This window comes from Odontesthes bonariensis, chromosome 2 (genome assembly GCF_027942865.1).
Source record: "Odontesthes bonariensis isolate fOdoBon6 chromosome 2, fOdoBon6.hap1, whole genome shotgun sequence".
Lineage (NCBI taxonomy): Eukaryota > Metazoa > Chordata > Actinopteri > Atheriniformes > Atherinopsidae > Odontesthes > Odontesthes bonariensis.
The window spans coordinates 13,785,422-13,801,693 of record NC_134507.1 but is presented as its reverse complement, the minus strand read 5'-3'; the positions used below and the strand labels follow the sequence as shown (position 1 = coordinate 13,801,693).

The following is a 16,272-nucleotide window of genomic DNA, read 5'->3' as shown; positions in this document are numbered from 1 at the left end:
CTGGGACGATGACGTAGGATAGGAATGAGGGAGTGAATGTTCCGGGTCAGAAACTGGACGGGAGAGGAAATTAACTCCGGGACGAGACGAAAAAAAACACAGAATGATACCCTCAGCTACACTGAGATGTAGCCCGTGTTTTGACGCTGAATAAAATCGGGCTTTTAATGCGGCGGAGGTGAGACGAGGAGGGGAAGAAGGAAAAAAAACCCAAAAAACAAACAAACAGGTGCCTACCACAAACTACAAAAAGTGAGACAACGACGGAGAGTTATTCCCATGTTCGTGGCGACCTTACGGACGTTAGCTCGGTAACATTACCGGGACTTATTTACAGCGGGAGTTTCGGTGTTTCCTTGCCCGCGAGCTTCGCCTCGCTCGCGCTTCGGCTGCGAATTGAGCTTCGGGACTGTGGCAATCTGTTGCATCCCCCTCCTTCTCTCCGCCGTTTGTTCACCGTGGGGCTACGAGATTTATTCTCACCTCCCCCCCCGTGATGTTCCACTGCATACCCCTGTGGCGGTGCAACCGTCACGTTGAGATGATCGATAAGCGCCACTGCTCCCTGCTCTATGTGCCCGATGAGATTTATCGCTACGGACGGAGTTTGGAGGAGCTGTTGCTGGATGCCAACCAACTCCGAGACTTGCCCAAGGTAAGCACAAAACTGCTTCCGCTCATTTCGGGTAACGCGGGGTGTATTTTTGTTCACACGACACGAGTCCCTCCGCTTAAAGTGCCTCCGACAAAAGGCTGCTAACTGAGCTGCCCAGGCATCCCGTGAAAGTCTGGTGGGAACTGGGCACGATAATTACGCAAGCTCAGCAAGGCAAGGCAAGGCAAGGCACACTCACACTCTGCGTGGGAAACTTCCGCTGAGCTGCACCTCACATCACAGGTTAACCGACGGTACGAGCCAGAGTCCAGATTGTGATCCTAAGAACTTTTCATTCCCTTTCTCGGGAAACATCCATAACTCGGAGCTGATATTGCCTCAAATATGTCAAACCTGTTTGGACAGATGCCGAGGTGCTGATGAGCCGTTTTTGTAATGAAACCATTACACATGGAGAGGTTTAACCCCTGGTGCTTGCGCATGACAGAGAAAAGCAGTCTTTCTTCAATCACTCTGACAAATTCAAAAGTCACAGTTTTGCGGTAAAACTTTGATTTATATGAACCACGAGAAATCAGTTTGGTGGATAAGGTTGTCAAACCCGTTGAAGCATTCACTGTCCAGCTTAAGACAGCCATCGTCACGCAGCTGTAATGTAAACCATAGGTTTATGTTTGACCTTGTAAATGTGTGTGACAGACATGGCAATCCATCTGCTCCTAAAAGCCAGAAGATGTGGCTGAAAGCTCTGAAATAAAATCCCCCACACTAGTTTGAATGAAACCAGGTAAAACGCAACATATGAAGCAGGCCACGGTGGTAAAACATCTGTTGTAGTAGTGATGAGGTGGGGGGGACTTTTTTTGGGATATCTGAATGGGATACATCAGTCGAGCGCAGCTTCTTTAAATGCCAACCTGTCCCTGCCACGACTGGGAGAAACTATAGATTTTAAGGTTACATTTGAGCACGCTCATTGCAATTATTTAAAATAATTTCCATTCGTCTGCATGAAAACGGCTCGATGACGCAAACACAGCTGTCACGTATCCGTCAGTAGTTCCTTCTGCTGCTGCGGTGTAATGGCACCTCGTGTTTATCTCACTGACTGCGTTTCATTCACCAACCATTGATGATAATGTCACGGACTTAAAGCCAACACCAGCGGTATCGCATTTGGCACATTTTGGCCTTAAACCAAATGAGAAGGAAGAGGCCAAAGATCTGGGGGGGAGACAACGTACAGCGAGGAGAGTCGAAGGCTCCGAGAACGCTCATCTAAATCTACAAGTGACGGTAGCAACTGTATGTTGATGAATAGTTTAAAAACTTTGCTCACTTTTGTATGAAATTAACGCATATTTCACAGACTGGTCAGCTCACAGACACGAGATACTTCAAAGCATAACTTTACTTTTTAAAAAGATTTTTGGTGACAATGACACCAGGATTTCGGTGACTGTTTACAAACTCACACACACACGAGAATGCACATGGATATTAGATCTCTGTTACAGTGATTCTCGTGTACTTTTGTTTTAATAGAAACCACACAGGAAGACTGCAGACTGCAGGTGACAGGCTTCGTGATTGGGTGATACACAAGTCTGGTTGTCTTGCGTGTACCCCCTTTGTTCTGGATTAAGCGGGATGCTACTTAAAGGATTTGTGTGTGTGGGGGGGGGGTGAAAGGTACCCCACCCCCAAAGTTCTGTCTTGTCTGTGCTGGAAACTGAAGATGCCCGACGTGTGTTGTTTTTCTGACATGCATCCTGCCTGGTGTGGCAACATCGACTACTTAGTTCATGTTTTTGTAGCGTCCCCTCTTACGTTTTCTTCCAGTAAAACCGGTTCTGTTGCAGGAGACATTCTCAGTTCAGTCCTTCAGAGTGTATTTTAAGCCCGATTTTGTGATTTTTATGTTAGGCGCTCTCACTGTAACCTCCCAAAGGAGCGAGTACAGAACAGTAGCGCGTTACGGGGTTCACAGCTCCATGCAAGTATGAAACCAGGTTCAGTTCTCTCGAGAAACCCCTGACTGTGTGTGTCAGATGAAAAACTTTGGTTGGATCGAGGACTAGTTTGTGCCTCCAACATTTGTTTCCTGTAAAAGTGTGTAAATCTTTCGGAAAGCATCAGCCCGAGTCCACAAAAGAAGGAAAAAAAAAAAAAGGAGTCCACAAAACATTTTCAGGCACGGAAATTTGTTTGAACCGAGAAAATGTGAGCAACCTCCCATGGCTGTGCCACATTGCTTACTTTGTCTGCTGGAGAAAAGCACAGTAACAGGTATTCTGACTGAAAACAAAGACAGCATTATGTGTTTTGTTGTTGCCTCGCTCAGGCAATTGTTTGTGCTCGGGTTTTCTAATGAAGTCATAGTGAATCAATGACCTGAATTGTGAAGTGCAGACCAGTAAAACCATAAACCAGCACGGAGGAAAAAGACCTCACACTTGACGGAGTAGATACTGGCGAAGGAAAGCTTCTTTCCACTGTCCGTGCTCGCGGGGATGTGATTAACAGGTGTACTCTCGGTGTGTCGGCGCACACACCGCTGTCATTTCCATACTCACTTGGCAAATATTCCAAACATGTTTAGAGGATGGGGATGGATTGTTTGCATGTCGACGAAAGACACTGTTATTGTGCCCTCCGGAATGTAACTAATGTCATCAACGTTTGCTGAGTGAACCAAAGAAACGTCCAAGAGGATAAACTTCAGCGCTCGCTCTGCAGCCTCATCACATTTGCCTCAGAGGTGATTTACTGAATCTACGCCACCACCACTAGCTTTATTTAATGTATCTGCAGTGATGCAACTAAGCCGTGACACAGTAACATACTTCAAGCCAATGATTCCCACCAGGCAGGCAGATAAAAACACGCACGAGGCGGTTTTAATGGCAAGATGGAACAGCAAAGGCTTTTATAGTAACAGGATGAGGCAAGTTGAACTTAAGCAGATGGTGTCGATGGTTTTTGCAAAAAAAAATCTGCTGCGCAAGTTAAGGAGACATAAAGCAAAGGTTTGTGTGAGGCTGAGGTTTCCCTTTTCATTCCGAGTTCTCTTTTCAGCATTTCGCCGTTGATCGTCTTTCATTCTATTTTCATCATTAGCTCACCGAGTAGCCCTCAAACTAGGAAAGTAATGGCATGGGAAGAACAGGCATGCGAGACTCGATGGCCGCTGAAGTGCTCTCGCCGGTTCGTCCAGTTTGAAAATGAACGCATAAATGGAAGATTGCTCGGTTTAAAGAGACCCTGTTAGTCTGCAACTATTCCAAGACGGAAGAATTGTGTTACTTTAGAAGCAAAAAAAAAGCCAAATGTTCCCTGGCTGCTATTTCTCAGTGTGGAGATTTGTCGAATTAAGCCAAATATAACACAGAGAGTTTTGTAGTTGGTCCAACCAGAGATGGTCGACTTCACTGCGCAATCAAATTCTCTAAACAGTTACTTATACTATACTTCTAACATAAATGTTTTTTTTTTTAAAGCAATCTGTTTGCATTTATTTTAAAGTAAGGTTAACTAATGATATTCTAAATCTTCTGTGACAGCAAATCGCCAAGCCTTGGTTGTTCTGTTATTTGGACCGAATCACAAAAGGTGACAGGCCGCGCACTAACGATGGTGACGGGAGTGTGGAGACGATATCCGGTTTTAGACAGGAAGCTGCATGGTTTATGACCTGTGTGGAGTGGTTAAGAAAGCATTGCTGTGGGTGGCAGAGCAGGAAGCCACAGGTCAAACTGACTGACTAACACCGACGCCATCAACAGGAAGTAGTGTCATGAAGGTAGTGCAGTTTTCGAGTGTCGAACACACGCTCGGGCCTGTTTTAACTCCAGATCACGCTGTGATGTATATTACTGCGTGCATATTTGCTTGTAATCTACTTGAATCCTTCCCAGGATTCCCTTGAATCCCAGCGAGGCTGCGGCCTGCCAGTCAACATGAGGTGTCACTGAATTTGTGAGTTTTTATTTGGAAACCATAAAAAACAAAACAAACAAACAAAAAAAAAGAAAGTTTAACCCCAAATAAACGGCAAATTCTGCATCATGCAGGCTGAAGTAAACAAAAGCAGTCAGGCAAACTGCAGACCAAATGCAGGAATGCGCTTCATGCTGTCACTTCACACAAAACACCCGGAGGTGAAATCGCAGTTTCAAACACTGACTCTGGATTTGAAAGAATGGTTCATGTGTTCTTGAGAATCCGTTCTGGTTTCTGTATTTATTCAACGACACTAACAGGAAGAACAGGTTTACTGTCCGTATGTCAAAGCGGGACTCGCAAAGCCTGCCGCTATTGTGCCGCCAAACAGCTGATAAGACATGGGGGCAGGTTAAGCATTGCTCTCCTCTGGCTGTCTTTATCATTGCAATGGGACAGTTGGCCGTCTTTCTCCTGCGCTGAAAGGTTTGAATCCCTTTCTGCGTGTTCTGGCTGCAGCTCACAATGTATAAAACAGCGGAACAATCCCGATCTGTTCCGTCACGCTCAAGTTCAGTTTTCTGGAAATGAACTAACCGATACCAAGTAACAAATCCTGGGTTGCTCGCTTGTGGTTGAGGGACTAGTTTAGGAGATAGTAACTGCACCCAGAAATGTATTTTGGATTCGATGTGAAAGTGAAATGAAGGTGGTTAGAACGCAAAAGCCCAGACAAACATAACGTACCGGTTTGTTTGCTTGATGAAATGAGAGATTAAAGACTGACTTAAGACCTTAGAGCGACATGTGCATATTGGAACAGGGTGGAGTTTGACTTTTGGACTGTTGGGCTTTATTTATTGTGCACACAGTGTATCGGTGTCTGAATGTGAATAATGAGTAAACACACTTAACGGATGGCGTTCACACCTAGTTGACATTTCAAACCCGAGTTGCCGTGTGCAATAATATTGCAGATGTGCTGCTGAGCCCTTCAGTTTCCTTGCCCACATTATGCATCCAGTTTGAAGGTGGCAGTGTTAAATATTAAGGGTCTCGCACAATCATTAACCTTCATTCATAAATTATTATTGAGGCTGGTAATGTGCTCAAAATGTGAGGCTAATTTTACAGTAATGAGCTGCCTGCGCACCTGCAAAAGGGAACCAAAAAGGGAAGAACTGCCTGGTTTCCTCCGTTGAGTAAAGAAACCTTTTTCCAACAACTGCAAACATTTCTCCCTCGCATGATCGAAGAGTTCACCTAAACCTTTTGAAAAAAAGGGGGGGGGTAGTGCATGACTTTGGGGAACAAACTTGTTTAGTCATGCAAAAAATATAGGTATGAAACAAAATGGACACACAGCTCCAAATAGTCCAGATCGACATTAAACTAAGTGATTCATTCAATGATGGAAGAAGAGTGTGTGGTTTGAGCGTCCTGCCTTCATGGATGGGTCCCTTTTGTCTGGTGGGCACACCTTGTAACCAGCAAAGCTGAGAAAAATGCGAAGCCCCGAGGGGAAATTCATGAGTTATTCTGCTCATGCCAAAACATTAAGGGAACCTGAAGCTGCATTGTTAGCTACCTGCTGTACCACCAGACAGGCAAGGCTCTGTCTGTTCTTGTCACGGATGTTAACCTGTGATAATTGCTGTTGAATGAGCGTGCCACCTGGGTCTCTCTCTCTCTCTCTCTTGACCTGGCATCTTTTCCCACAGTCTGAACAGCACAGAGACTGTAACGGGGAACGATCGGAGACCATTTCAGCGTAAATTTGAATTATTTTAGCCCAGTTTCGCTTGAGTATGATGGGCGTATTGAAGCGGAACGACTGATTTTGAATGTGACAAAAGGACCCATGTCTGGAGTTGTCTCACGTCTGCTAATAGAGCGGCGATTTAAAAACTCAGCACAATGCGGCTGGAGATTGTATTCGTATTCACATGCTAATAATCACTCTTTTGTAGAAGGAACGATAAGAAGAACGAGAGGAGTTTTGAATTCGGTCTGATACAGTTGCACAATACATAATCTTCGTCGCTGAGTTGAGGGAAGTTGAATTTGTTCAGAACCAGTACTCACTGATTTAATTATTTGTGTAATCACTGATGTTAATCTCCCTTCTTGGAATTGTTTTTCTCCCGTATTTTGTTTTACTTTGTTTTCTTTTTTTTGTACGTCAAGTTCTTCAAAGATTATGGCTCAGTCTTATTAGAGCTGATTGTTATCTCTTATCTCTGCAGCCTCTGCCAAGGGACTGTGGATGAACATTACCGTATGGCTGTATCTGGTACAATAAACAATCAGCAACAAACGGGGTGGGAAAAAAAGAAGAGGTATTGTCAAATTTAACCTCGAACAAAATTCAGCCTTTTGTCTCTTTCTTTTTTTTGTCCTTTCAGCCATTTTTCCAGCTGGTGAAGCTTCGAAAACTCGGCCTGAGTGACAATGAGATACAAAGACTCCCGCCTGAAATAGCCAACTTTATGCAGCTGGTAGAGCTGGATGTCTCACGAAATGGTAAGAGCAGAAATCATCGTTGTGTGTGTGTGTGTGTGTGTGTGTGTGTGTTTGTTATCCACAACTGTCTTTAAGTATACTGTAGTGAGCAACAGTGCTGAAGTCAGCAAATGAATCACGTTGACAAGTTCAACTCCTCGTTTGTTGAAGCTGATGCAACAAACGCACATAAAAACGAGGAATGGTTCGCATTATCCCCCCCCATTATCCAAGGGTGTGCAGAGTTTTGGCTGTTAAACCAAGTCGAGAAAAAGCCAACTACGAGACTTCAACTTCATGCTGAGTTGTTTCTGGGTGAACCCTGAATGCATTGTGAGAGTGAGACCAGGGTAACGTGCGTATTATCCATCATTAAGACAGGTTGACCAGTTCGCTGTGTAGAATTCAAATAAAAACATGCTGTAATCGTCTTCAAATCACGCAGACGCCATATTTAATGGAGAATGGTATAAAGTCGGCAATTTTGAGTTTTGATGCCAGCAACTTGTATAAAAACAGGTAGCAGTGAGCCAAGAAAATACTGGAAACAAGATGAGGAAGGGTCCACCAGCGCAGGACACTTTAACCGTAACCGTGATGCACCACATTATCCGGTTATCTTCCTTCTCTCCCATAAACAATTATTTTGTCATATTGTTTAAAGATAACTGCATGAAAGTCTTTGTCTTTGTACAAGCTGCATTCACACAGCCTGGAGCATTTATGATGAGCAAAGGTGCTGACATTTGCTGCTTGGTGCACTTTTCTGCTTACCTGTGTGTTGCATTCCACTTGCTCATCCATCATGCAAATACATCCTCGTGCGTGTAGGTCTGACAGCGAGGGAGAGCAAAAAAAAAGCAGTAAGGGACGGGTCACCTCTCCATTCTCTCTGTGCTGTTAATGAAAAGCAGCATTATGCTCTGCCCCCTGTGTACTTTGCACAGGAGCACTCTGGGGGCATTTCCTTTTTTACCACGAAAGATATATTATTTAAATGTAGCTAATTCTTGCATCATTTCTCACAGCGCCCCCATTGTCTAACATTGATATTTTCTTTCATTCAGATATTCTGGAAATTCCAGAAAGCATTTCCCACTGCAAAGCCCTCCAAGTGGCCGATTTCAGTGGAAATCCATTAACAAGGTAACATACTGACCGACTCTCTTTTTTTTTTTTTTTTTTCATTATTATGACTCAAACGCCATTCTGTTAGATAACAGAAAGTAGATTTTACCCAGGTAAAATGCTTCCTTCTTATAAAGAGAAATGTGTTTCTCTGTTATCTTCATTGTGTTTGGGTTTTTTTTGTGGCTTTTCTGCTGTTATGTTTGCCTTTTGGAACATCTAAACACCAGGCAGGTTGGGCGTAGTATGCCTTTGTTTTGTTGGTGAGATCAAGTGCAATTTACGCCTCAGCATGGGCAACACCGCGTGGCTTTACAGTGTAGAGTTTAGGGGGCAACAATGTCACACAGTCATTGGTATTCAATACATTTACAAACACACACACACACACACACACACACACACACACACACGCTGACTGACAGACAAACACCACTCTTTTCTCACAGTAGTAACCCAATTTTCCACTCGTGCGTCACTCTTGTTCTGTCAGCGATGTCGTAAATGGTATTGTTACGACTGCAGGTTCACAAGCCTGTGCTGTCGTTTTGTTTTCACTCTGAAATAGTTGGAAATATCAAAAGCCCAGTCTATGCATTAGCCGTTTAGATACAAAAATAAGGCTTGGGTGGAAAAAACAACCCCAATGATTTAGTTATGATTATGCAAAATGACCTGTCATTTTTGGGCTTCATGTCAGGTTGGACTTTGAACTTCAGTCGCTGAAGATTTGTTAATATTAGCAAGCTTTTCACGTATATGCAGCAGCGTATTCAAGCCAGAGACGAGCAGTCAGGTTATTGATCGTTGTGAGCTTCATGAATATGAAAAAAACCCAAACATTTGTGCAGTTGAATAAGGTATTTCTGGATTGCACCATTATTATTTTTTTTTAACCCTTAGTCAAGCAGGGTGCTTGAAGTCTGCCTACTAGTACAGTGGCTGCTGCATAGATTTAAATAAGAGTTCATAGGATGCAAAAAGCATGATTTAATTGCGACTGGAACAGTGTTACAGCAAAGTAGCATATAAATAGCTTCATTAGGCGAGGCTGCAGCCGTAAAGAGGGTGGAGGAGAAGTAAAAACTGCCTCTCTGTATACGGCTGATGTCGCGGACGGTTTGCTTGATAGCTGCACTCTTGTGGAAGACGTACGTTTGGTGTACCTCATTCACTGGAAATAACTGGAGGCTGCCTCAGAGCGCCTAACAAAACGTCCCTGATCACAGTCCAGTGTTCTGGACAGGAATGGTTTGATCCCCAGCTTCCTTTTTGTTTGTTTTTTTTCATATACAAATGAGCTAGTTTGATTTGAAAGGTTCACGTTACTGAGAGCAAAGCTTCTTTCCCCTCCAGCTGCTACTCTCTGTGCCGAATTAGATTATTTGCTGTCAATTGCTTCGACATCTCACATTGCACTTTCTTTCTTATTTTTCAAGGTTACCTGAGAGCTTTTCAGAGCTGCGGAACCTAACGTGCCTTTCCGTCAATGATATTTCATTGCAAGTTCTTCCAGAAAACATTGGAAAGTAAGTAACTACACGTCGTCATGTCTCTCCTTTGCCAGTAGAACAGCAAAAATGTAACGCAATGTAAAACAATTGTGCATCTGTTTGGAGCGTTGGCTGTGCACATCCTCAGAAATGAATGCTGCGTGTACAGAATGTGCTACATTGAACATGCCGGTAGTAGCAGTGTACGTTGTCAGTGACGTCCAACCACCTCCTTTTTTCCAAGTCCCCCATTTACATCCTGCACATCCTAAACCTTTGCATCTATCTAAGTTCACTAGTGGGCCACCCAGCGGAATCCATGGGTTCCGTAGGCATAGTGCACAGGCTAGTATGTGAACGTTTACGCTGGCAGCTGTTTAAAAAGCTCGGCTTTAATACAACCATCCAGATGTGGTTTCTTTTGCTTTGCTCAAGCAAAAGAGCGAAAGATAAATAGCAGCACTTTGCCTTTAAAAGGCTGCCGTGCCTCTGTGCCAGTGGTTCTGGATACGGTGGCAAATTAGCCAGATTGACTAATTGACGTTGTTTTTCTTAATCCAGTGGACATGTCCTCCCACGCTGCCTTCAAAAACATGTTCAGTAGCTTGTTGTGATTTCAAATCGTTGGTGTAACCCCAACTAATCAAAAGTTTTGTAGTTAATGCTGTTAGCCACATGAACATAAGCAGCCTATCTGCTTATGTTTCTTCCAAAATCTGCTCCTTACTGCTTCAGGGGGAGCAGCAACCACATTACTCTTTTCCAGACGAATCAGTCACTGTCCTTTTCTTGGCTGCATTGTTCATGAAAGGTAGACGGCTTATTGTTAGATTGCGTATAATCCTGAGGAGTGAAAGGCATGTCTGCCAACATTCTTATTCCGGTGAGCTCACTTCTATTGTTGACTTCCGTTCAAATTGAATTTAATAACTGAAATATGTGGTTTTTGGTCTCTGCTGCCACGGGCGTTGTTTTTTTGATTGGAGTTTGGAATTTTAGGATCATTTCAACTCATAAACCCACAAAGGGATGAATTTAAGAAGACACAATTATTGCAGATGAGCATAGGATGTCTGGCTTTTTCAGGAATTGTTATGTGCATGGCTGCGTGATGAGAACTTGATGGGGAAGTTTTCGTGATCATACCAAAGTACTTACATTCTTGGATCATGGAGGGTTATGATGTAGAAGTGAGCTCAAATAGCTGTAAATTTGTTTTACACTGGAAAATTCTGCTTTCAGGGACTTCAGTCAAGGATCAAAACCCAACCCTAAAAAACCCATTACACCAAAATTAGTGCAGACTCAGCCTTTTGGTTGCTTCAAAGTGATTGTTGCGTCGTAAAATTCTGATTTGTGGCCTCTGTGCTCCAAAACTAGAGCAGTTTGGGCAGCAGAAAAACGAGGAGATTATTTTTTTTTTTCCCTAAACAGAATTCATTGTACTCCCAAAAAGATTCTGCATTTTATCTAATTTGTTTATTTTTGCACTGACGTGGTAAATTCCTCCCCGAAGTCTTTATTTTAGAGATCATTTAGTCGGCACTGACAGCTTTTTGCTTTTAGCATTAATGCCGTTTGTCATGCCGGCGTGAACATCGAAAAGGATTGTGACATAAAACCTAAAACATAGTCTTGCAGTCAGCTCTCCTCCCTCGTTAGGCGCATGGTACGGCCTGTTCTCCACATATGTCCTGTATTTATCTCTCGTAGCGATGACTGAAGGCCTGCTCTGTGTCGAGAGGAGGAGGTAATGAAAAGCATCACACAGCTGGAGCCAACACGCTGCAGGTTTTCAGAAGTAGATAAGTCGATGCACGAGGGGTTAAATGCCATCAGATGTGTAACTCCAGAGATGGGGAAATTTTTCTCTTTTTTTTTTTCTTCTTTTTTTTCTGACAAGAAATGGCATTCAGTCGCTCAGTGATCTGCTTTGGTGAAAGGGGAGCACACACCCGCAAGGAAAACTCCATGAAAAGTGTCTCAGTTGTATCTGCATGTTGTTGAGAATCAGCATGTCAGTCAAGAGAGATTTGGTATGTTTTGACTTGAGAATCTTTTGGGACATAATTCTGAGTTACTTGCAGTCTCCTTTGGTTAATCTGCATGGGTGAAATGTATTTGCGCAGATCATGTTTGGTAACTACAGTGCTGGGCAGGAATCTAAAGACTCTTCCATCTACGACCACGTCCATTCTTTCTCATTGTCGAGTACGGCGTGTTTGAGTCGTGTGCAGATCAGGAACATATTAAAAAGATGTCGTACCGTCTGTAATACCATGCACGGTCTGGATTATTATGTCCAGCCTCTTATCAACCGGATAAACTTTGCACTGTACTGGTTCGGTGTGCTCATAAAATCCCGTATTAATTGGGTACACGTACGGCACTAAGACATAGAAAGGCATTGCTGCAGGAAGATAACCGTGTACTTTGGTCTGTCATAGCCATTTGGACATTTTGCTCTTCATTTAAGGTATGCAGCAGTTGTTTATGCTGCCCACTTTTCCAACTTAGATAAGACTGACACACCTCCAAAGTACTTCCTGTTCTCTGTTATCTGATTGCAAGGCCATATGGACATTTTTAGCCGTCTTTATGAGCTCTTCGGCTTCTAGCATATAATCATCTTTCTTTTTTTTGTCTGTCACTGCAGCCTATCCAACTTGGTATCACTAGAGCTCAGAGAAAACATGTTGAAATTTCTTCCAGAGTAAGTATTCAACCAGTTCCGCCGTGTTACGAATGTACGTATTCGCTTTGTGTGCCTGAGTTTGTTTTCTTTCCTCACATCTGTCCACCCGCAGGTCACTATCTCAGCTTCACAGACTTGAAGAACTTGACCTGGGCAATAATGAGCTATACAGTTTGGTAAGGTTTTTTGTTTTCCTTCCATTGTCTTGTTCATAGTAAAACGAGCAGAATGAAAGTTTTTTTTTTTGTTTTTTTTTCCCCCTGTTTCCTTGCTCTCGTCATATCCAGGCAGATTAGCATCCCTCGAGAACAGATCCCTCGTCTTATCACGCAGATGGAGAGGATGGCCATCTGTTTTGAGCTTTGGTTTTAAGTTGTAATCTTACGTGACTGCTTTAGCTCTGATGGTGAATGATTTACAGACGGATACAGCGAAGTAGGGCTGCAAAGAAATGGTTTAGAATGAAACCGTGTGAACGCTGAACTCGCGTGTTGTCAGACTTCTTTTGGCTCTCAGTTTTTTGGTACTCGTACATAATTGCTCTTGCTTGCAAGTTAATCTTTGAATTCCCTTTTGACCAATTGGAAATGACCATATTGCCAAAGAAGCAGCTCTACAGTTTACTGAACTATTGAGGAAGGCGGGACTGTCTAAAAGTCTTGCAGGAAAAACAATGAATTTCAACTGACGATTGTTTTTATTTGTTTCTGCTTTGCTGTCCCTTTCTTCTCTATTTTTCTGCCTCTGGCTCTTGCGATCCTTACATTTATTTTTTTTTGCCCCCACACAGCCGGAATCAATAGGCTGTCTTGTCAGCTTAAAGGACTTGTGGCTGGATGGAAACCTCTTGGCTGAAATACCCGCTGTAAGCTTAAACGTGCAGTCACTCACTGTTATTTTACATTCTTTTATTGTCTCTCCTTTTTTTTTTTTTACAGTAGGGTTTTACGATCAATTAGAAAATGTATTGTCTAGTCTTCACCTCTTGTTGAATATGGAGCCCACAAGTGTGCAAGCTTTGCTATGAGAGTGAGGCAACTTACAATTTCCCTTTGAGATGAATAGTAATAAATACATAAATGGAGTATTTTTTTTAATTGATTTGTATTTAATTTAATTTCATAAATATATATATATATATATATATATATATGTACTCTAAAGTCCCCAAATTCCAGATTAAATATGACAAAATACATTGATTCTGCTCTCTCTTTCCCGTATTGCGTTTGCTGCTTTATCATAGTTATTTACAGATTTGTCTCTTACACCCTTTGTTCTGAACCCTAGGAGACGGGCAGTATTAGGACTCTGTTGTGTCTGGATGTATCAGAAAACAAACTGGAGAGACTTCCAGATGAGTTGGGAGGCCTGGTGTCTCTCACTGACCTGCTGGTGTCTCAGAACTCCATCGATGCTCTTCCAGAAAGCATCGGTATGAATGTCTTTTTTTTTTTTCCCTCTAAAGTTCTACAAGACGAGACTGAAACGTAGACAGCCTTGATTAAGTCTGTAGTTTTTCGTCCAATTTTGTCTTGTTTAGCATTTTCCTCAAATTTGGTTTTAAACGTGGCATGCTGCGATGTTCATGTGTCAACCCCATTTAGCAACTGCGTGGAGTTGATGGTGTCTCCTCAGTGTATTTTATATGACCATCCTGAAAGTGTACTGTGAATCAATGGCCACGAGGTTTATCCTGTTTTTGCAGCAAACGATATTATATTTCTTTTAAATATGTGTTTTGATATTTTCTCTCTGTGCAGGAAAACTACAAAAACTTTCCATCCTGAAAGCTGACCAAAATAGGCTGACGTATATTCCAGAGAGCATTGGCAGCTGTGAAAGTCTCACAGAACTTGTGCTCACAGAGAATCAAATACAGGTTTGTTTTAAAAGACTGCATCAGAACGCAATGAAACATTTACAGCCACGCTTAGTTTAGAGTAGCTTTGACTTGCCCGTAGTAAGTAACGGGTAAAAAAGCCGAAGCTGTAGCCAGGACTGATGTGCAGCCATAACCTGCATGCATCCATCTGCTATACACACCCATGTTCGGATCACGCGGTGCTGGGATTTCTACCCTGTAAGTCAATGAGTGAGGTACACTCTGGGCAGCTCCCAGTTCATCACAGATTTAAAACAAAGAGTCAGACAGCCATGCACACATATGCAAGTCCAGTTTAGAGTTGCCAGTTATTCAAATATGCGACTGTAGACTGTGGGAGGAAGAAAACACAAGATACAAGGAGAACACGTTAGCCCCATGCAGAAAGTTCAAGCCCAGAATCTGCTTACTGTGTTGCAACTGTGCCGTTAATGTGATAATGTACAGTTTGTAAGTTCTTTTGAATCGTTTTTCTTCTCTTTTTTGTCACAGAGTTTGCCACGGAGCATCGGGAAGTTGAAGCGACTGTCCAACTTGAACTGTGACAGAAACCAGCTAATGTCATTACCCAAGGAGGTAAGCCCTTCATATGACAACTAACCTGATTTCACTTAAGAGTTTATCCATATTGAGAGGTCAGTGGGATCATCGAGGGTTATAAACATAGAAGTTGGAAGCACCGCACTAATATGACTTTAAATATGGCCTCAAGCTGAATTTTTACACCAAACAGAAAACAAACAGGAATTTCCTCTGAAATTGAGTCTGCTGTGAGTACACTCGTGTAATGTTGTTAGGTAATGCGGCCATTATTATATCATAGTACTTTAATGCAGCCTTGATTTAAAAGTCAAGCAAAAGCTCATTCTCTTGTGGCTGCGCAGTGCTCGTGCTTGTCGAGCTCTCCTTTAACTGTCCCTGCTCGGTCTCCTGGTTGGTTCAGCTTCGCCACCGTCTGAGTGTCTCCATTGTGTTTGCGTGCGACGTTCCTCTCCAAGCACTCGTCTGCTTAAGTGAAGTCACGCCTGGTTTAAAGCTTCGGCTGAAAGGCTTCTTTAAATGCTACACAAAGCCCCTGTGTCATACAGATGCAAAGCCTGCAGTGTTTAGAGAAAACCAACAGTTCAACAATTGGCCCAGATAATGAAGCCACGGTACCACTGTTATTTCTTTTTCAATCCAGCATTGCGTGACATTTCCAGCAATCCCAGTGTAACCATGGCATGAGTATCAATATGGGCTTTGCGAAGCTACTTGACCATTGGCTGACTTTGATTCTATTGATTGGTGATTAGTTGCTCTTAATGCTCTTTTCAGTGCTCTAACGGACAATTATCTGCGTATTTACTCATGACTTTTTTTGTTGTTGTTAAAAAGTCTATTCTCTGCTCGTTGTCATTAAGCGTCACATTCACCTTTAAGCACGGTAAATCTTAGAATACCTTAATCTCCATTTGTGTCTCTCTCTGAGCAGATTTATCGGTTAGGACTGGAGTTCGGCTTGCTCATCGAGTCTTGTTTTGTCTGGCTGTGAGGCCTAATTGCTCCTAATTTTAGGTTTTCCTGCCGCATCCTATCGACATGTAACTGGTCTGCCATAATGATCACTAACTGTGGGGCAAAGTGCCCAAATGCTAAACAGCAGATTCCCTCTGCTTTCTGTGTTTGTTGCTTTGCTGAAAAGAAATCGCAGACACACACAAATGGTGTCAGTGTAGATAAGGATCTGTCCCTGTCAATATGCTTCATAAAACTCCTGTAATGTGACTGACGTGCGCCTATCCTGTTATCTCCCTTGCTGTCTAGATCGGAGGCTGCAGTGGTCTGAATGTCTTCTGTGTACGAGAGAACAGGCTCACGAGAATCCCACCAGAGCTGTCGCAAGCCACGGAGCTGCACGTGCTCGACGTCTCAGGAAACCGGTACGCTCAGCAACACTCATCACATCTCTCGGTGGCAGAGGTGGAGACAGGAGTCTGCAGACCAAGCAAACACCACCCCGAGACACGAT

At 43.0% G+C, this 16,272-nt stretch overlaps 1 protein-coding gene across 1 annotated transcript in view; it reads left to right on the top strand.

Annotated features, from left to right (window-relative positions):
- The first annotated feature begins 11 nt into the window (after positions 1 to 11).
- LOC142391892 (leucine-rich repeat-containing protein 1-like) overlaps positions 12 to 16,272 on the top strand; it is a 21,614-nt gene continuing 5,353 nt past the window's right edge. The window contains exons 1-11 of the mRNA XM_075478079.1: positions 12 to 655; positions 6,964 to 7,081; positions 8,128 to 8,206; positions 9,628 to 9,717; positions 12,338 to 12,394; positions 12,489 to 12,552; positions 13,167 to 13,241; positions 13,667 to 13,811; positions 14,140 to 14,258; positions 14,754 to 14,837; positions 16,068 to 16,183. Coding sequence (XP_075334194.1) covers positions 497 to 655; positions 6,964 to 7,081; positions 8,128 to 8,206; positions 9,628 to 9,717; positions 12,338 to 12,394; positions 12,489 to 12,552; positions 13,167 to 13,241; positions 13,667 to 13,811; positions 14,140 to 14,258; positions 14,754 to 14,837; positions 16,068 to 16,183 — 1,106 coding nt within the window. The 5' untranslated portion in view covers positions 12 to 496. The remainder of the gene's footprint in view (positions 656 to 6,963; positions 7,082 to 8,127; positions 8,207 to 9,627; positions 9,718 to 12,337; positions 12,395 to 12,488; positions 12,553 to 13,166; positions 13,242 to 13,666; positions 13,812 to 14,139; positions 14,259 to 14,753; positions 14,838 to 16,067; positions 16,184 to 16,272) is intronic.